This window comes from Microtus oregoni, unplaced genomic scaffold, assembly GCF_018167655.1.
Source record: "Microtus oregoni isolate MIOR12 unplaced genomic scaffold, Mior012 000056F_ref0000123, whole genome shotgun sequence".
Classification (NCBI taxonomy): Eukaryota; Metazoa; Chordata; class Mammalia; order Rodentia; family Cricetidae; genus Microtus; species Microtus oregoni.
This window is the reverse complement of record NW_024543832.1, coordinates 2,377,054-2,398,645: the sequence shown is the minus strand read 5'-3', so window position 1 is coordinate 2,398,645 and position 21,592 is coordinate 2,377,054. Positions and strand designations below refer to the sequence as shown.

Genomic DNA, 21,592 nt, shown 5'->3' with positions numbered 1-21,592 from the left:
CCTTGGAGACTGCTGGGTTGGCGAAGTCCTCACCACCTCAACTCTGATAACCAGTTAGCCCATGCTGCCAACAAATAACTTGCATCATGCTTTTTACAAATTGTATTTAAATGCTTGGCCTGCTGAAAGAATTGCAGGTTGTGCTGGCAGCATGGCCCAGAAAGCCATCATTTCAAAACCACATGGCTCTTTTCTGCTACTGTTCATTCGGGAAAATCTCTCTTAAAGGAACTGCCACATGCTGACAGAAAAAAAAATGTGGCTAAACTTTCTTTTTCTGTGTTTAGAATTTCTTTCCAAGATTTCTCAGGTTTTATGTGGATGTAGTCAGCCTCATGTCGTACCAATTTGTTGTGGGAGGCTGCTTGTTTGTTTCCCAACTGCTACTGAAATAATCCCACAGAAACCACTTTTTCCTTGCGTTGGAAGATGAAATAGAATCCAACAGAACCATTTACAGGAAGGGAAACAAGGAAATAGAAGACAGCTTTTAGGACACAGATCCAGCTACTTTAGACCTGAGAAGTACAATTTCCCTTTACTGTGGAAACTCTCTACAGCTAAGAAAGATGAGAGAGGAATTTTGGAAAATATTTAGAATCTCATAGATTTGATGACAATTATGACCAAAATCAATGTCCTCCACAAAGGATCATCCCTATTAAGAGTTCAGTGTATCCTTTACTACCACTGGTGCTCCAAAATATTTCACTAATACATTAAATATTCCCAACCAAATAAGCAGGTTTATTCCATTAATGGTTCCTCACACAAGTTTCTAAGTGTATAGATTCAAGCACACTAATAATAAACACATATTCAGCAAAACTTCTTCCACATCACATTAAGGAAATGAATCTAAAACTTGCTCTTGATGTCATTTAACATAGAGCAAGGCCAAACTTGAACTTTCTACTTTATTCTCCCTGTGTCTACTTTTGTTACTATTTTTCTAATGTCTGAGTCTGAATCTCTGTTTCCATTTATCCACCTCTTTTTCTTCCTTCCTTCCTCCCTCCCCCTGTCTGTGTGTGTATGTAAGTAAGTGAGTCCATATGTGTGTGTGTGTCTGTGTGTGTATGTGAGAAATGAGTTCATTTATTCATGTGTGTATTGTGGGTACAAAATTATCAAAGATCTTTTTCTTTTTGTTTATTGAACCACACAGAAATAGAGGGGTATTTACAGACATATTTAACCCAGGTGTTCAAGGGTGATCTCTTGTTACTGATTAAAGCTGATTCAAGTAATAAATATTATAACAAACATTATTGTTTAAAAACCATTATCTGTATGATTTCATCAAAAATTTTTGATATTCATTCTTAAAGACTTTTTCAAACTTATACTTTGTGTTCTTGATAAATGGTTGTCATAACACACATAATATCATATTCAATAGCCTTTAGTCAAAAGTATTGAAGAGCATATTATTTAATATTAGAACTGTGAACAAGGCCTATGCCAGCAATTTCTACCAGAACTGGTACAAGGCATAAACCTCAGAGGGAGCAGGCCTGAGGCAGGCACCTCCACAGGAGCAGGTATGGGGGAGAACCTATCAAAAGTGCAGGCCTGAGACAAAGAGCCCTGTGGGACCAGGCCTGAGCCAGTGTACTCTGCCAGAGCAGTCCTGAGACAAGAACATCTGCAGTAGCAGACCCAAGACAGCAACCTCTGCTAGAGCAGGAGAGAGACTTTGACTTCTGAAAGACCTTACCAAAACCTTGAGGGAACAGCAACAACTGTGTGACTGCTGAGGGAGCAGACTTGAGCCAGATACTTTTGTGTGACTGGGTCAGAGCCAACATCCACAGTGGGAGCAGACCCTAGCCAGGGATATATGTAGAAGCCAGTCCCAGTCAGCAACCTCCAGTAGAGTAGGCCCTAGCCAGTGATCTCTGTTTGCTGGTGCGGGCCGGAGCTACAAACTTGGAGAAGTAGGTCTGAGCCAGCAGCCTCCGCGAAAGCAGGCCTGAGACATTGACCCCTGTAGGAAAATGACCCAGCCAGTCACCTCCATGGGAACAGGACAGAACCAGTAACCTCTGATAAACCAGGTCCAGTGACCTCCACAGGAGCAAGTACAACGGTGCAACTTCCCAGGAGCAGGCCAGAGTAAGTCACTCCCAAAGGAGGAGACCCAGGACAGTGAACTGTGTAGAATCAGGCCCAAAGCATTGACCTAAGTCAGAGCCGGCCCAAGCCAATGACCTCCACAGGAACAGGCCCAAGCAAGAAACCTCTATGAAAGCAGGCTCTCATGACTGCAGGATTGCAGACCAACAGCAGATATTGCTGAGTGCCCTCTGGGAGTGCCAAGCAACTTCTGCGATGATTGGAACTGTGGTCCTGACTGCACTACAAGGAGCAGCAATCTGAGCCTTGGATCCACTGCCACCTGGAAAACTGATTACCATCCCATGTATATTAGATCCATGTATGTCTCTCTTATGGTCCTTATTGTTGTCTAGGTTCTGGGACTGGGAATTATAGGCTGCTTTGCTTTATGTCTAAAAGCCACCTTTGAGTAAATATGCTATTTGTCTTTCAGGGTCTGGGTTACCTCATTCAATATGATGTTTTCTTCATCCATCCATTTGCCTGCAAATTTCAAGATGCCATTTTTTTCTGCTATGTAGTTCTCCATTGTGTAAATGTATTACATTTTCTTTATCTATTTCTCGATCAAGGGGAGTTTAGGCTGATTCCATGTTCTGGATATGACAAACAATGTTGCTGTGAACATACTAGAGCACATGAGCTTGTGGTACAATTGAACATTCTTTGGGTATATAACCAAAAGTGTTATTCCAGGGTCTTGAGGAAAGTTGTTTCCTAATTTTCTGAGACAATGCCATATTGATATTTAATGGGGCTGTATTGGTTTGCACTCCCTCAGTAATGCGGAAGTGTTCCCTTTACCCAACATCCTCTCCAGTATAAGTTGTGATCAGTGTTTTTGAACTTGGCCAATATTTCAGTTATAAGAAAGACTCTCAGAATTCTTTTGATTTGTATTTCTCTGGTGGCTAAGGATTTATGAGCATTTCCTTAAGTGTTTTCAGACATTTTAGGTTCCTCTGTTGACAGTTCTCTGTTTATGTCTGTACCCCATTTTTAATTGGATTTTTTGTTCTTTTGATGATCAATTTCTTGATTGCTTTATATATTTTGAAGATCAGCCCTGTGTCTGATATGAGGTTGTAGAAGATCTTTTTCCATTTTGTAGGCCGCTATTTTATCTTATTGACTACGACTTTTGCTTTACAGAAACTTCTCAGTTTCAGGCGCTCCAGTTAATTAATTGTTGCGATCAGTGTCTGTGCTACCAGGGTTAAAATTACGAAGTTCTCTCCTGCACCAATGAGATGAGAATGATATCAGAGAAACACCACAGTTCACAATAGCCACAAATAACATAACATATTTTGGATCAACTCTAAACATACAAGTGGAAGACCTATATGAAAAGATCTACAAATCTTTTAAGAAAACAAAAATTGAAGAAGACACCAGAAAATGGAAAGATCTCCAATGTTTTTGGTTAGGTAGAATTAACATAGTAAAAATGGCAATCTTACCAAAATCAATTTAAAGATTCAATGCAATGCCCAACGAAATTTCTGCAAAGTTTTTCACAGCCTTTGTAGGAACACTACTCAACTTCATATCCAAAAGAAAAAACCCAGACTAACAAAAATAATCTTGTAAAACAAAGGAACTTCTGAAGGCATCAACATCCCTGACTTCAAACTCTACTGCAGAGCTACAGTACTACAAACAGCCTGGTTTTGTCATTAAAACAAACAGGAGGACAAATGGAAACAAATCAAAGTCCCAGATATTAATCCATACACCTACAAACACCTGATTTTTGATAAAGAAGCAAAAAAAGTCGAATGGAAAAAAGAAAGTATATTCAATAAAAGTGCAGGCATAACTGAATAGCAACATGTCGAAGAATTAAAATAGATCCTTATCGATCAATTTACACAAAACTCAAGTCCAAATGGATCAAAAATATCAACATAAAACCAACCACACTATACCTCATAAAAGACAATGTGGGAAACCCATGTACATTTTTGGAGCACCACGGCTTAAAATTAGAGTTCAATAGCAGCACTAATTTTAGAAAGCTCACAAGCATATAGAAATTTCACACTGCTCACCTGAGTCACCAAGGGGTCAAGAAAGATATAAAGAAGTATATTAAAGACATCATAAAATTTAATGAAACTGGCCACACAACATAACCAAATTTATGGAACACAGTTAAAGTAGTGTTAAGAGGATATTTCATATCACCATGAAGCTGCTCAAAACATCCTACATTAGTGAGCTAACAGAACATCTGAAAACTTTAGAACAAAAAGAAGCAAACTCTTCCATGATGATTGGATAAGAGGAAGTACTCAAATTTAGAGTTGAAATAAACAACATAGAAATAAAGAAAACAATGCAAAGAATCATTGAGACAAAGAATTGGTTCTTCAAAAAAATCACCAAAATAGACAAACCATTATCCAACTGAGCCAAAAAGCTGAGAGTGAATATGCATATTAACAAAATCAGAAATAAAAAGTGGAATATAACAACAGACATAGAGAAAATCCAGAGAAGCATCAGGTCATATATCAAATACCTATATTCAACAAAACTAAAAAAAAATAAATCTATTCTTTCCTTGATAAATATTAATTTAATTATCAAAATTAAATCAAGGTCATATAAGCAAATTAAATAGACTTATAAGTGCTAAAGAAATATAAACAGCCATCAAATGTCTCCCAAGCAAAAAAGTATTGGACCAGATGGTTTCAGAGCAGAAATCTATATGATTTTCAAAGAACTAAGGCCAATAAAAAATACTCCTCAAATTGTTCCACATAACAGAAATAGAGGAAGCATTACTAAACTCTTTTCATGAGGCTAAAATTATCTTGATACCCAAACCACACAAAGACATTACTAAAAAAGAGAATTACAGACCAATCTCACTCATAAATATAAATGCAAAAATACTCAATAAAATACTAGGAAACTGAATTTGAGACCCTATCAAAAATAATCATCCACCATGACAGCGTGTCTTCATCCCAGAGATCAGGGATAGTTCAACATACAAAAATCAGTCAGTATAATCTACCATATAAACAAACTGAAAAACAAAATCACATGATCATTACATTAGAAGCTGAAAATGCTTTCAATATAAAACAACATCTCTTTTTGATAAAGGTTTTGGAGAAAGCAGGAATATGACAAACATAACAAAACACAATAATGGCAATATCCAGAAAGCCAACAGCTAACATCAAACTAAATAAAGATAAACTCAAATTGATCCCACTGAAATCTAGAACAAGTCAAGGTTGTCTACTCTCTCTATATCTATTCATTATAGTATTTGAGGGTCTAAATAGAGCAATAAGACAACAAAAGGAGATCAAGGGGAATCAAATCAGAAACAAATAAATCAAATTCTCAATATTTGCTGATGATATTATAATTTACATAATGGACCCCAAAACTTCTACCAAGGAATTTCTACTACTCATAAACACAACTTCAGTAATGTAGCAGGATACAAGATTAACTACAAAATTAGTAGCCCTCCTTTAAACAGATGATAAATGGACTGAGAAGCAAGTCAGAGAAACATCACTCTTCACAATAGCCAAAAATAACATAAAATATATTGGATTAATCTACCCAAACAAGTAGAAGACTTGTATAACAAGTATTTTACATCTTTAAATTAAGAAATTGAAGAGACCAGAAAATGAAACGATCTCCCATGTATTTGGTTAGGTAGAATTAGCATAGTAAAAATATCAATCTTAACAAACGTAATGTACAGATTCAGTGCAATGCCCATCAAACTCCCAGCAAAATACTTCACAGACTACAAAAGAACAATAATCAATTTTATGTTGAAAAGCAAGAAACCCAAGAAAGACAAAACAATCCTGGAAAAAAAAAAAACTTCTAAAGGCATCACAATCTCTGACTTAAAATTCTACTATAGAGCTACAGTACTGAGATCAGCCTGGTATTGGCATAAGAACAGAGAGGATCAATGGAACTGAATAGAAGATACGGATATTTGACAAAAAGCAAAAAAAATGTCAAATGGAAAAAAAGAAAGCATATTTAACAAATGGTGCTGGCATAAATGGATATCAACTACTGAGAGAGGTTAAGACATATTGCTTTGAAGAAGATCAAGGCTCTTCATACGATATATAAGCTGAGTAAGGTATCATTCCAAAAAGAATAGGTTCCCAAAAAGACAGTACAAGAAGTAGGGGTAAATTCTATTGACACTTCCAGTGGCCCCACAGTCTGCCCCATCCATGCAACTGTCTCTCATATCCAGATGGTTCAGTTTGGTCCTATGCTGGTTCTTTTCCTGTCTTACTGCATTTGGTGAGCATCCGTCAGCTCAGGTAAACTGTTGCAGCAGATGTCCCCATTGTGGTCTTGACTTCTTTTCTTCCTGGACTTTGGGAGATCAGCCAGCACTCTGCTGCAGGTCCAGGACTTTGTTTCCATCAGTTGCTGGATGAAGTTTCTATTGTTACATTTATGATATTCATCAATCTGACTATAGGACGAGACAACTTCAGGCACCCTTCCTCTATTGTTTACGATCTTAGCTGGGGTCATCATTGTGGATTCCTTAGAATTTTTGTAGTGTCAGGTTTCATGCCAGCATGACAAAGGCATGCTCAGTTAAAATATCTCTCTCCTTGCTCTCGATTTCTGTCCTTCCTCCATATCAATTATCCCATTAATTCAAGTTCTCTTCACCTCTCCCCTTCTCCCCTACTCTTCCCTTTTGACCCTCCTATACCCTTCCATATCATGTTCCCAATTTTTCAGGAGATCTTGTCTATTTCCCATTTCCAGGTGGATCTATATATGTTTATTCTTAATGTTAACTTTGTTACATAGCTTCTCTAGGGTCATGGACTTTAGGCTTGTCTTCCTTTGCTTTACAGCTAGTATACACTTATGAGTGAGTACATACCATGTTCATCTTTCTGGGTCTGAGTAACCTCACTCATAATTTTTTTTTCTGGTACCATCCATTTGCATGCCAATTTCAAGATTTCATTTTATTGTACCACTGAGTAGTAAGTACTCCACTGAGTCAATGCACCACATTTTCATTATCTATCCTTCAATTGAGGGGCATTCTGGTTGTTTCCATGTTCTTATTATTTCAAATAATGCTGCTATGAACACAGTGGTCATCATGTTCTTAAATTTGCTTCCTGGTGTCTAGGTTAAATGGTATCTTTAGGGGATCCTGAAAAGAAAAACTTAGGTTGATTATCAAGCACTGAAAAGGTAGCTGCATCATATTTCGTGTGCAGTGCTTGTCTCAAGTCCTGGATACAGTAGACTGTTGGGCTGAATCATCACACCTAGCCGCTTAAAAATTGTTCAGAGCAAGACTGTAATGCAAAAACAATCTTTAGGTGCTGTTTTTCACCTTGGTTTTGCTACCATTGTCCTCGAGGAAATAACAGGTATGGAACCCTATCCTCCTTTTTTTTTTTTATTTTCAAAGGTCACTGTTAGAGCTGCTTATCATTCATGGCTGAAAAGAAATAGAGACTCAATCCCAAATCATGTACAAGAAGCTTAATGAAACCTTTTTCTAAAATAAGTTATTGCTCTATATGGCTATTAATATCATGATAAAAAGTTTTATATGTTTCAATTACAAAAAGCATACATTAAGAAAAGCTGTAAAGAGTAAATATAAAGCAAAGCATTATGAGCTTATTGACAACATAATAGTGCTTAAATAACTGTTTTTCTTCTTTCCCATATGCTTTTCTGACATGGGACAGAGACATTGAATTTTACTTTAATAAACATGTTTTTGTTTAGGGAAAGAGAGAGCCACATCCAACTCCAAAGCTATCTTTGATTTTTTACTGGACTAGAACTACATCTCCATATGTTGTCTTTTTGCTATTGCTATTATTAGAACTTCAATCACTATATTGAAGAGGTATGGAGAGAGTGGACAGACTTGTCTTGTTTTTGATTTTAGTGGAATGGCTTTAAGTTTCTCTCCATTTAATTTGATATTAGCTGTTGGCTTGCTGTATTTTGCTTTTATGACATTTAGGTATGAACCTTGTATCCCTGATCTCACCAAAACCTTTTTCATAAAGGGGTGTTGAATTTTGTCAAATTCTTTTTTCAGCATCTAATGAAATGATCGTATGTTTTTTTTTCTTTCAGTTCATTTATATGATGGATTACACTGATGGATTTTCATATGTTGAACCAGCCCAGCCTCGTTTTGATAAAGCCTACTTGATCATAATGAATAATTTTTTGGATGCTTTTGGATTCAGTTTGCCAGGTTTTTTTTTTTTTTGTTTGTTTGTTTATTTTTTTTTTTATTTTTGAGGCAAGGTTTCTCCGTAGCTTTTTTGGTTCCTGTCCTGGAACTAGCTCTTGTAGACCAGTTTTATTGAGAATTTTGCATCAATGTTTATGAGTGAGATTGGTTTGTAATTCCCTTTCTTGATTTAGTCTCTATGTGGTTTTGGTATCAGGCTAACTATAGCTTCATAAAAATAGTTTGGCAATGACTCTTCTGTTTCTTTTTTTGTGAAACACTTTAAGGACTATAGGTATTAGCACTTCTTGGAAGTTCTGGTAGAATTCTGCATTGAAACCATCTGGTCCTAGGCTTTCTTTGGTAGGGAGGTTTCTGATTACAGCTTCTAATTCTTCTTGACTTACAGGTCTATTTAAATTGTTCATATGGTCTTGATTTACTTTTGGTATATGGTACTTATCTAAAAAAATTCCCATTTCTATCAAATTTTTCAATTTTGTGGGATAAGGGCTTTTGTAGTAAGATCTAATGATTCTCTGAATTTCCTCTGTGTCTGTGGTTATGTCCCCATTTTCATTTCTGAAATCGTTAATTTGCATGTTCTCTTTCTGCCATTTGATTAGTTTGGATAGGTGTTTGTCAATCTTGTTTATTTTCTCTAAGAACCAGTTCTTTTTTCATTGATTCTTTGGATTGTTTTCTGTGTTTCTATTTTGTTGATTTCAGGCCTCATTTTGATTATTTCCAGTATTCTATTCCTCCTAGGTGAGTCTGCTTTTTTTCTAGAGCTTCCAGATGTGCTGTTAAGTCTGTGATGTGAGCTTTCTCCGTTTTTTTTTTTTGTTGTTGTTGTTGTTTATTTTTTTGCTGTTTTTTTAATGTGGGCACATAGCGCTATGAACTTTCTGCATAGCACTGCTTTCATAGTGTCCTATAGGTTTGGGTATGTTGTGTTTTTATTTTCATTGAATTCAAGGAAGACTTTAATTTATTTCTTTATTTCTTCCTTGACCCAGTGGTGGTTCAGTAGTTGAATGTTCAGTTTCCATAATTTTGTAGGCTTTCTAGGGGTAGAATTGTTGTTGAATTCTAACTTTATTCCATGGTGCTCTGATAGTACACAGGTGGTTACAACAATTTCTTTGTATCTATGGATGTTTGCTTTGTTACCAATTATGTAATCAATTTTTGAGAAGGTTCCATGAGATGCTGAGAAAAAGGTATATTCTTTTCTGTTTGGGTGGAATGTTCTATAGCTGTCTGTTAAGTCCATTTGTTTCATTACATCTGTTAGTTCTTTTATTTCCCTGTTAAGTCTCTGTCTGGTTGACCTGTCCATTGGTGAGAGAAGAGTGTTGAAAGCTCCTACAATTAAAGTGTAAAGTTTGATGTATGCTTTGAGTTCTAGCAATGTTTATTTTATGTATGTGTGTGTTTTATATTAGGGGCATAGATATTCAGGATTGAGACTTCCTGCTGATAAATTGTTCGTGTTATGAGTATGAAATGTCCTTCTCCATCTCTTCTGACTGATTTTAGTTTGAAATCAATATTGTTAGATATTAGTATAGGGACACCTGCTTGTTTCTTTGGTCCATTTAATTGGAAAACTTTTTTCCAACGCTTTACTCTGAGGTATTGTCTATCTCTGAGTTTGAGGTGCACTGAAGTCCATTAAATTGTCCTCTACATTACAGCTACATATTCCTCCTCCATGTGTTTAAAAGATGATAATACCCATATTTGTTAAGAGGTTAACTAAGGGGACTACATGTGCACAATGCTCAGATACTTTTACATGATGTGAAGGCCATATTTGTAATCTAGTCCTTTTCAGGTCATTCAAATGCCTGCACAGGCATCCAATAAAATGGTGATCCAAAAAAACAGGACTTGAAGGCAAATCTTTGGTTTTATATTGGCGTACGATCTGAGATCTTAGTCTTTTTTCATGACCCCTCAGAGAAACTGGAAAATAATTAAGGGAATTTCTAATATAATTAATAGAGAATTGCTTTATGACCTAGAAATATTATTTCTTGGGGGTCTGTCAAAAAATTAATTTATCATATGGAAGTATCTTGTCTCCACTTACTATCATACTGTGTATATATTATTGAGTAAAACTGAGTATTTTGAACTATTCTTGTTCCATTTCTAATAAGATTTCTATGTGGCCATAGGAAAGGCACTGCACAAATGATTTCATGATCAACAAGAGTGATAAGAGGGGGCAGCTGATATAGTTCAGTAACACAGTTCTAACTTGGTATATTTTAGTCCCTGGATTCTATCCAAATAGCAAAGCAGAAGAAAATTGAGGTTGGGAAAATGGTAAGTTGGTAACAGAGTTCTATGACCAAGACACTCTAAATTTGGATCTCTTATATCCAAATATGAAGCATAGAATATCAGTGGATTTCTGTAGTTCCAACACTGGTGATGAATACATGCATCATAGGAGCATTTTGACATATCACTAATGCCCAATTGATAAAATTTATATTGATTTATAAACTCTAATCTAAAGAGTGGTTATTATTGGAGATGAAAGACACCAATCCAATGATCTACATCTAGCCTCTATATGTGTGTTTACACACAAGAATAATCACTTGTGAACACATTTGTACATACCCACAACAGTTGAAAACACTGCACACACACATACACACATACACACATACACACACAAACACATACATATACAAAGAATGAAAGGAAATATTAAGTGGATTTATGGAAAGAGGTTCAATACCCAAAACAAAGAGTTAACATTTGGTCCATCATTTTTCCTCATTTTGGTAAGCCCTAAAATACAAAAAATTGGAATTTCTATGAGAAATTTGACACAAATTGTCATCTCCTTATAATCTATGATATTGTACTCTAGAAACTATCAACAGTTTAATACTGAACATGTGTGCTATTATAAAATGCCATGCTGTGCTTTCAAAAATTAGCATGCATGCACTGATTTAAATTCCAAATTTGGATGAATCTGAAGGAGAGTAACAGTGAAAAGTGAATTTCCATTTCCATGAGCCTGAAGGAAAAATAAGTCTATAGAGATAAGCAGGGAAAAGAGGAGGAAAGCCTGGGAACATTAGGTGTGAACAAGAGAGGTATGGCTTTCTTTGATTCTAGAATAATGTTAGAAAAAAAGAGACTAGCAATGTAAATTTAATCATTGTCAGGTTTCTGCTCAATTAAGTGGTTACCCATGTGATTCCACACAAAATGCAGCATGATGAAGAGTTAGAATTAAATGATAAACAATGATTTGAATTGAAATTAATATACCTGTAAAGGGTACAGTGAATATATTTGTTCACTCCCATGAGGAAATATGCATGTAGTTCTGAATTAGGCCATAGTAAGATAGTTGGAAGCAAGATGATATCAGAAAAAAATATAACGTCTCTTGTTCTGTGTGGGATATGATTGTGAAACATCTATGTCCATTCAGTCCATAAGTCAATTAATATCAAAAAGTATTTAAATCATCTGTCACAAGAGAGATTAATATTTGGTAAGGGCTACATCTAAATGATTTTGTTAGACCAACTGCTTCACTTCTCAGACGTCACCCATGCTTATACCATCTACATGCCAGTAACAGAAAAAAAAATGACTTCAAAGCTAAATCTTAAATTATCAGAAAATTATGTAATTCTGACATCACATATTCTCCAAGTACAAGTCATTGTGTGCAAGATTTTATCCCTGACAAAGTGTATAGGGAACCATCATGATGCTCTGACCTTCACGGTGGGACCATCATATTGCAGAGAGACAGAGTATAACATAAGTCTATGCCAAATTTCCCTGGTTTCAAGTGTGTTCTTTGAGTCAAGTGCATAGAAGTCCAAAAAGAACTTCCAGTAAGCCCAGGCTCCCTCTCCCTGCACAATGTGTTGAAAAAACTGCAGTACCTTGAAATTACAATTTATTGACTTCCTTTGACAGATAGTATTTCTGATCAAAAATATTGATGGTGCAAAGTCCAGTCTGTGTGCACAGCATATTTTACTCATTTTTTTATACTCTGTCACTGCCCCACTGTTTTAACTTTGTACCCTGTGGTAATTATCTGTCCTTAGTGCTCATTATTAGCACAGATTTGCATACACATCCAAGATAAATAAAATGATTTTAAATAACTTTAAGTCAGATGTAAGACATCTCTCTTATTTGTACCCCAAAGTTGTTTTTCATGACTCTGTCTCTGAGGATTCTAGAAGCTGTGTTTACATCGCTCAATGTATTGCTGTTCTTTTAATCTCATTTAAAACATCAAATGTGGAAATACATAGAATCAGATTCCTGTAATTATGTTCAGTCTTTCTATGTATGGATAATAAAGGATGTTGTGTGCTGGAATTTCTTAAAATTTGAACACAGATTTATTGTCAGTTCCTATAATACTAAAATAAATCCAGATATTTTTGCTTTAGTGTGACATTTTTCATTTAATTTGATTTATTATTAATAAATTCTTTGTTTTCAAACTTGTATTCTTATAATTGTGTCCTTTTCTCTGTGATGGTGTGTGAACGTGATTGTAGATACCCAAAGAGGTCAAAGGTTTTGCCTTCCATTGAAGTTAGAATTATAAGTGGTCACATATACATGAGGTTGGTGATGGAAAACAAACCCTGGACTTTTGGATTTCAAGACATTTGTATAACCACTGATCCATCTCACCAGATATATAGCTACTCTTTATTATAAACTATCCTTTTACATTTTATTACAACATATACTTAAATTATATATTAATGTAATACATAATTTCTTCCAAACCTCATCATTAACCTGTTGCTCTTTTACAAATTTAAAACTTTTATTTTCTGAATTATATAAAGGGAAAACACATATTTTATCATTTTAATTTTAAATGTATTTTATTTCTATCTGTTTCATCAAGTATGCTAGACACTGACATGGGAATACAAATGATCCTATGAGTTCAAGAATAGCACATATTTGGGAGCATTATGCAGGGAAGGAATGATGAAGATGTCTCAGTGTGCAGAGGTACTAACCACTGGATAGAAAAAAGTCGCTGTTTCTGGGCACACAATATGGCAGACACATGAGGAATGGAAGTCTTAGATCACATTTGCCCTGTTACATAGGATAAAACAGTGGGACTGTGAGGTGCATAAAAGAGAAGACGGTGTACAGACCCAGCTCAAGCTGTAGGTTTGAGGGAAAAAACAAGCAGCATGAAGCCATGGAAAACAGCCAAGGAAAGGGACTGGTTGACCCACCTGAAGACACCATGGATCTTTCTATAATACATCCTATATCCAGGTTTGTTCACTACCTGATCATATGCAAATTTGCCACATACAAAGTTTTCAGAATAGATATCTAAGGCTTATCTCCCTCAACCAGCAAGAGAGTGGCCAATTAGAATGAAGAAAAGGGTTCCCCGTCTCATTCCACATGGTGGTTGTAGAGGGTCCTTTTCCTGTTGGTTGTAGGCCAAAATAGGATACCAGAGGCCAGAGCTTCACACTAAACTGCAACACAGATACATTTATTTGTACACACGTATGTTTGTGTATTTGTGTGAGTGTTTGTGAGTCTGGCTGTGTCTAGATTCTTTGTATGAGGTGTAATTGGGTTATCATCAGTGTTTATGTGACCTCAGTTACTCTTTTATATCTATTGCCTTTTGGTTTGTTACTTTTTTATGTTTTAAATACAAATTCTAGTTCCCTCTCCATACCCAATTCCCACTACCCAATATTTTACATTCTATACCCATCTATTTCCTACAAACGTTGTAATTTAATTATTCATTGGGGATGAGCAATGTTTTCCTATTTTATGTAACTCATGTACTTTATTTTCTGATGTGCTAATGAATAACTTGGTTAATTTTAATATTTTGCTGAAGTAAACAAAACAGCAACAAACATATGGTTGTAAATATAAATACATAAGATTTGAGGATTTTTACAGTACAGAGACATGAGGATCGTAAGTTAGTTCTAGTTTTAGTTTTATGAGAAATCTTCAATTGGATTTCTACAATGGTTGAACCTATTTTTGCCACCACCACTGTATATGAGGACTCCTTTCTCTCAGGATCTCAAAAATTTGTCAGACTTTTTATAGCAGCCATTTCTACTTTGGAATGCTTGTGTTTCAAAGTGGTTTTAATTTGAATTAGCATGATGTCTATGAATATTGAACACTTTTAAAAATATTTATTGACGACTGTATGTCTTTTATTTCATCTGTCTGTGTGCTGCTTGGCACTTATATTTCTCTGACATTTAATTTATGCAATGCCATGTAATTGGATCTTACCCCTTGTGTGATGTGTAGCTTTTAAAACCCTGCTCCCATTCTGCTTTCCATCTGTCTCATTAGTTGCTTAATTCTATTAATATTTGTTAGCAATCCTTGTTTTCCTGGTGTTCTCTCTCTTTTGAGACATGGTTTCTCAGTGTAACCTTGGCTGTCCTGGAACACTCCTGCAACATGCTCTATAGATCAGGCTGATCTCGATCTCACAGAAACCTGCCTACTACTGGCTCTCAAATGCTTGGATTAAAAGGCAGGTACAATTAGTGCCCAGATTCCCTAGTGTTCTCTTACTGCTCTTTAGACTCTAACATTCTATCTGTCACCTGTTCTACAGAGTTCCCATTTAGAATTGACTGTTGCATTGTGTCTCACTCTTTGTACATTGTCTAGCAATGGATTTCTATACTTTTAATTATCTTATGAAGCAGGAAATATGTCTGATTATGGCTGAGCAAACCACTAATCTATGAATATTTTAGAATGTCAATAGGAATAAATTTTGCTATGTGATTTTAGAATAATACTAGTATTTGACTTTGCCATAGGTCCCTGATCTGTCTCTTCTCTTGTTCTTGGCAATAAGAGCAGCATTATAGATGTATTTCATCTCATAGGGTAATCTTTTTTTTATTTCTTTTTTTTTATTGAGAAAAGAGAAAAAAAACAAATTTCCTCCTCCTCCCAGCCTCCCATTTCCCTCCCCCTCCTCCCACCCTTCTCCCCCTCCCCCCACTCCTCTCCCCCTCCCTCTCCAGCCCAAAGAGCAGTCAGATTTCCCTGCCCTGTGGTAAGTCCTAGGTCCTCCCCACTCCGTGCATTTCTAGGAAGGTGAACATCCAAACTGGCCAGGCTCCCACAAAGCCAGCACATTACGTAGTTTCAAAACCTCGTGCCATTGTCCTTGGGTTCTCATCAACCCTCATTGTTGGCCATGCTCAGAGAGTCCAGTTTTATCCCATGCTTTTTCAGTCACAGTTCAGCTGGCCTTGGTGAGCTCCCAATAGATCAGCTCCACTGTCTCAGTGGGTGGGTGCTCCCCTCATGGTCCCGACTTCTTTGCTCATGATCTCCCTCCTTCTGCTCCTCATCGGGACCTTGGGAAAGGAAATCAGACATTGGTTGATTATTCCCCAGAGTTTTGTGCCAGTATTATGCTAACACATATTTCATTCAGGTATATGCTACAGCAATAGCTGGACTGGAATTTATCTTTCTACTCTGGTAGCATGCATAATACCTTCCAGTTCCTGTGAATACTAATCACTAGTGGTGAAGACTCTAGATAGACAATGGCTCAAGTTATCTATTTTCAGTGATTTGTATAAGTATTGCCTTTCTCAATATGACCTTACCTATGTGGATAACACGTAATATTTAGCAGTAGACTGTGTTGTTTGGGTGTTGCATAGGACTTGCTTGGCCAATAATCCAATTAGATAAGACCTATTACTAGACTTGGAGGCCTCATTTGGTTATAAGAAATATCCATCTACATCTTCATCTTCCCTGTTATATGTAAATCTATTAAGATTGCCTTCCTAGGACAAGAGCAGAGGCCGAACTCATGTTCCGATAAGATGGACGGGCTGCCCCTCAGGATCATCAAGAAAACCCAGCGTTTGCTGGCAGAACCAGTTCCTGGCATTAAAGCAGAACCAGATGAGAGCAATGCCTGTTATTTTCATGTGGTCACTGCTGGCCCCCAAGTTCCCCCTTTGAGAGAGCGACTTTTAAACTTGAACTATTCCTTCCAGAAGAATACCCAATGGCAGCACCTGAAGTATGTTTCATGACCAAAATTTATCATCCTAATGTAGGCAAGTTGGGAAGAATATGTTTAGATATTTTGAAAGATAAATGGTCCCCAGCACTGCAGATTCCCTCAGTTCTGCTATCAATCCAGGCTTTGTTAAGTGCTCCTAATCCAGATGACCCATTAGCAAATGATGTGGCCGAGCAGTAGAAGAGCAATGAAGCCCAAGCCATAGAAACAGCGAGAGCATGGACTAGGCTATATGCCATGAATAATATTTAAGTCCATCAGATCATCAATTGTACATCACTTCTCCTGTTCTGCCAAGAGTCTTCCTTTTTTGTTTGCATTTAATGGACACAGTTTTAGTATTACAGAATAAAAAGCCCAGGCATTTTCATCTTTGGTGATTACATGCACATTAGCAAATCTATGTCTTGTCCTGATTCACTGTTGGAAAGCATGAGCAGAGGCTAGAAGTGTCATCCAGGTTGTTGTGAAGTGTTTAAAAGCAGTGACTGCTTGGATTCATTTCCCCATCATGGTTTAAGTACAAAGCACTGTGAATGAAGGCAGTTGTCAGGGTTAGCTGCCAGCGTTATGGGTGTTTTTATTTTATTTTTTAGGGGGAACGTTTTATTTTAATTTTATGGTTTCCTTTCTCCCTACCCCTCTTATGGGATCTATTTGCAGTGGTAAAATGCAGCTAACCAGTTTTTTAGCATATGCTCTTTAGCCAAGTCTAACTTTAGACGCTGTAGATGGACAAGCTTGATTGTCTGAACTAAAATGGGAACATTAAATAAACATCACGGCCCCCACTAATAATAACATTGTGACTTTCCTGTCAAGTGTTGATTCTCTGCCCCATCCCCCAAAAAGAAGAAGAAAAAAAAAGCTTGTGACCATTTTATATGGCTTGTTTGGAAACTTATGTAAATCTTATGTTTTAGTAAAATATTTTTTGTTATTCTAAAAATAAGATTGCCTTCATATATGTATGCAATTTAGGCAGCTTCTATTTCATTGTGTTTCATATGAACCTCCAATTGGCCTTTAGTTTTACTTTTTCCTCTCCATAAAACCTCTATTCTTCCCGCTTTTAACTCTGTTACTCTTTGATCCTATTCCATTGCACAACATATGCATTCCATTACAGCTTGCTGGATAGATTTAACCTGAGTGCATAATCCCAAAATTCAAACCTAACATGTGTGGTTATGTGGAATAAAACATACTTAGCTAAACCTCAAGAGCAAATACCTCATGTAGGGGCATGTATACCATGTTTGTGTTTTGGGGTCTGGGTTACCTCACTCAGTATGCCTTTTTCCCTAGATCCAGTTCTCTGTCTTCAAATTTTATTACTTTGAAATTTAAATATCTGAATAATATTCCGTTGTGTTAATGAACCATATTTTCTTTATCCATCCATCCACTGAAGGACATCTAGGCAGTAATAAATATGCTTGAGCAAGTGTCGTCATCTTAGTTTGCAACATCTTCTAGATATATGAATAATCTGAAACTTGAAGTAGATCTCCTTGCACTCCTGAGGAACCTCTACTATGATTTCTATAATGGCTCAACAAATTTTTTATTCTCACCACCTATAAGTACTCCTTACTCTACTTGACCAAATAATGAGCTGTCATTTGTTTTATTGACCTAGGAATTCTGAATTAGTGTATATTTAAGTCTCAGAGCACTTTTGACTTGCTTTTCCTTCATGGTGGTGAATTTTGAATATTTCTTTTCATCCTTCTCAACCTTTTTGAGACTTCTCATTCTGAATCTATCCCATTTTAATTGATTTGCTTGTATTCTTGATACCCTGTTTTTGTGGGTTCTTTCGATATTCAAGAATTAATCCTCATAATAGATGAGAAGTTGGTAAAAAAATATTTTCCACTTTGTAGCCTGATCTATGTGTGTGTGGGGAGGGTGTAATATATTTTTTTTTACATTCTTCTACATGAATCCAAACAATTTGGCCAGCTTTATTTGTTGAGGATGATTCCCTTTTATTTCTAGTTGGACTTTTGGCTTCTTTTGGAAAAAAAAAGTCAAGTGTCTGTAGGTGTTTGGAATTACATAAGTGATTTCAATTTTTTCCATTGATCAACATGCCAGGTTTATGCAAGACCATGCTATTTTTATTACTAGAACTCTATAGTATGATTTGATATCAGGGATGGTAATACCTTCAACAGTTCTTGTATTAATTAGGATTATTTTAACTTCCTGAATTCCTGTTCTTGTTGCTTTCAGATGAATCTGAACATTGTCCTTTCAATTATGAATATTTGCGGTTGAATTTTGCTGGAGCTTGTCTTTAATCTGTAGATTGCTATTTATAAAACAAGAATTTAGCTCTATTAATCCTACTAATTCATTTGTGGGGGAGATCTTTCCATCTCTATTAGCTTTTTCAATTTTTTCTTCAATATTTTAAAGTTTTTTATCATACAAATATTTTACTTGGTTAAAATTACCACAAGATATTTTTGAGGCTCTTGTGAATGTACTGTTTCCTTGTCAATTTCTATCTCAATTTCATTATCATATGTATATAAAAAGGTCACTGATCTTTGTGAATTTATATCATGTCCTGATATTTAATAATCACATTTCTTAGTTGTAGGAGTTGTCAGAGTGCATTTTAGGGTTAGTTGTATATTCAATCATATCATCTACAAGGATATATACTTTGAGTTCTTCCCTTCCTAATTTTGTCCACTTTATCTCCTTAGTTATATTAATGTTCTAGATAAGACTTCAAGTACTATTTTGAATTGGTATATAGAGAGTGGATAAACTTGTTCCTGATTTTGGTGGAAAGGTTTATAAATTCTTTTAATTTCAGTTAATGTTTGTTGAGAGCTTCCAGTGTATTGCATTTATTATGGTGAAGTATATTCCTTGTGTCCATAGAATCTCACGGCATTTATCATTAAGAGATATTAGATTTTTTTAAACTCAGTTTTCAGTCCTATGATATGATCATATGAATTTTGTCTTTTTGTCTGATTGTGTTATGGATTACATTTGTAACTTTAAATATGTCAAACTTTACTTCATCTTTGGAATGTGTCCTACTTGCTCATTGTAGATTATATTGTTCATTTATTCTTATATTAAATTTACATATTTTATTATACATTTACACACTGAAATCCTTTTTTGTTATCAGAATCCTAGAGTCTTTACTGCTAGACTTCCCCAGAACATTTACAAACATATTAGAACACGCTATCTCTTAGCTCCAACAATAGAACTTATATAGCAGGAAGGTATGCAAATAAGGCCCATCTGTTCTCATGAAAACCAGATAAACCCTGACTCTGAAGCTCAGGCAAAGGAATCAGTCCTGGATGCCCAGGTCTTCCCATTCAGTGATCAGCACAGATAACAAAACACACAATGGATTTGGTGCTGATTTGGGTTTTTCTTGTTGCTCTTTTAAAAGGTATTTGATGAAGAAGAGATACTGCATGTGTTAGTGACCATGAACAAGATATATAAAAGATAGAGCTTCTGTGGTAATTTACTAACAACATTCTCTGTGTTTGCAGGTGTCCACTCTGAGGTGAAGCTTATCGAGTCCGGGGGAGGCCTGGCGAAGCCTGGAGGATCCCTGAGACTATCCTGTGTTGCCTCTGGATTCACTTTCAGTGATTACTGGATGGGCTGGGTTCGCCAAGCTCCAGGGAAGGGGCTGGAGTTTGTTGGAGAGATTAATAAAGACAGCAGTACGACAAAATATGCACCATCTGTGAAGGATCGATTCACCATCTCTAGAGACAATGCCAAGAACACTCTGTACCTGCAAATGAGCAGTGTGAGATCTGAGGACACAGCCACTTATTACTGTGCTAGAGGCACAGTGATGGGACATTAGTGTTAACACAGACATAAACCTCACTGTTAGGCCACTCAGGGCCACCAGGGGGTGCAAAAGACACAGAATAAAGGTTCATTCCAGGAATTTATGTGGACATAATTAGATTAAGAACTCTTCTCAGGTGTTTGACATGCATTTTTTTTATTACACATTCTTTGGAATTCTCTCCACATGCATTTTTTTACACATTCTTTGGAATTCTCTCCACATGTCCGTTCTGAAGGGATCCAATGACCTCAACACATTATATGATCTTCTCGTGCTATTTTAACATATGAGGCACAGTCTCCAATGAACAAAGTGTAAACTGACAACTACAAAGTACCCGACATTAGTTATTGAAATTTCATGAGAAGAAAATACATGGACATTGTTGAGTATTTTCATATTTTAGGCAGAGGTCATGCCGTGATTTTGTTTTTTTTTTTTTATTTATTATAGCAGCATTAATGTTTTAGGGAAAACCTAAAGGAAAGTGGCACCATGATAATTTCATAAAAACATCCTGGCATATTTGGATGTCCTCTCTTCTCCCTGAGGATGGTGTACTCAGGTTCCAATGAGACCCAGGTATGTTTCTAGTTCAGTCGGTTTATTATTCCATGACTTTCATCTTGGATCATAATAAAATTTTGTTTAAGTAGATCCTGTCAATAAAACTTTGTGAAAGTGAGATACCTACCTAGAAAGTTAAAAACACACAATTTGCCATTGTTATGTGAATCTACCATAGGTCACACTGGGTCTTTGAGGTAAAATCTGATCACTGGCAGAGCAAGTTCATTTCTCTTAGATTCACAGAATTCTTTACCATAGTGCAAACCACAAAGGCTATTTACCTTGGTTATTTTTCTATTGCTATGAAAATGCGCTAAGATAAAGGCAACATAAAATGAAAACATTTATTATGCTTAAATATTCAGAATATTAGAGTGGACTATGACTGAGTCAAGGCTTGGTTTCTGGAACAGCAGCTGAGGGTCAAAAGTTCAATCTGAAACAAGAAGCAGAAGTCTCTGAAAAAGCATGAGTCTTTAGTATAATCTAACTTTTCAAAATGACACACCTCCTACAAGATAACATCTCCTAATCTTTACAAACATTTTCTCCAAGTGAGACTATACTATGTAAACATAGGAATCTTTGTGTGGCTCTCTTATTTTAAACTTACATATCCAAAGAAGGAACTACAGTTTGGGCCTCATGTATGAGAAATATAGTGGTTGGAAAA

General features: G+C 36.1%; 1 pseudogene and 1 gene segment (V, D, J or C); both read left to right on the top strand.

Moving 5' to 3' along the window:
* Nucleotides 1-16,281: 16,281 nt before the first annotated feature.
* LOC121438711 lies at nucleotides 16,282-16,739 on the top strand (annotated as a pseudogene).
* Nucleotides 16,740-19,827: 3,088 nt separating this feature from the next.
* Nucleotides 19,828-20,358, top strand: LOC121438517. The segment is given in 2 exon segments: nucleotides 19,828-19,926; nucleotides 20,033-20,358. Coding segments are annotated over 2 exon segments (372 nt in total).
* The last annotated feature ends 1,234 nt before the right edge of the window (nucleotides 20,359-21,592 follow it).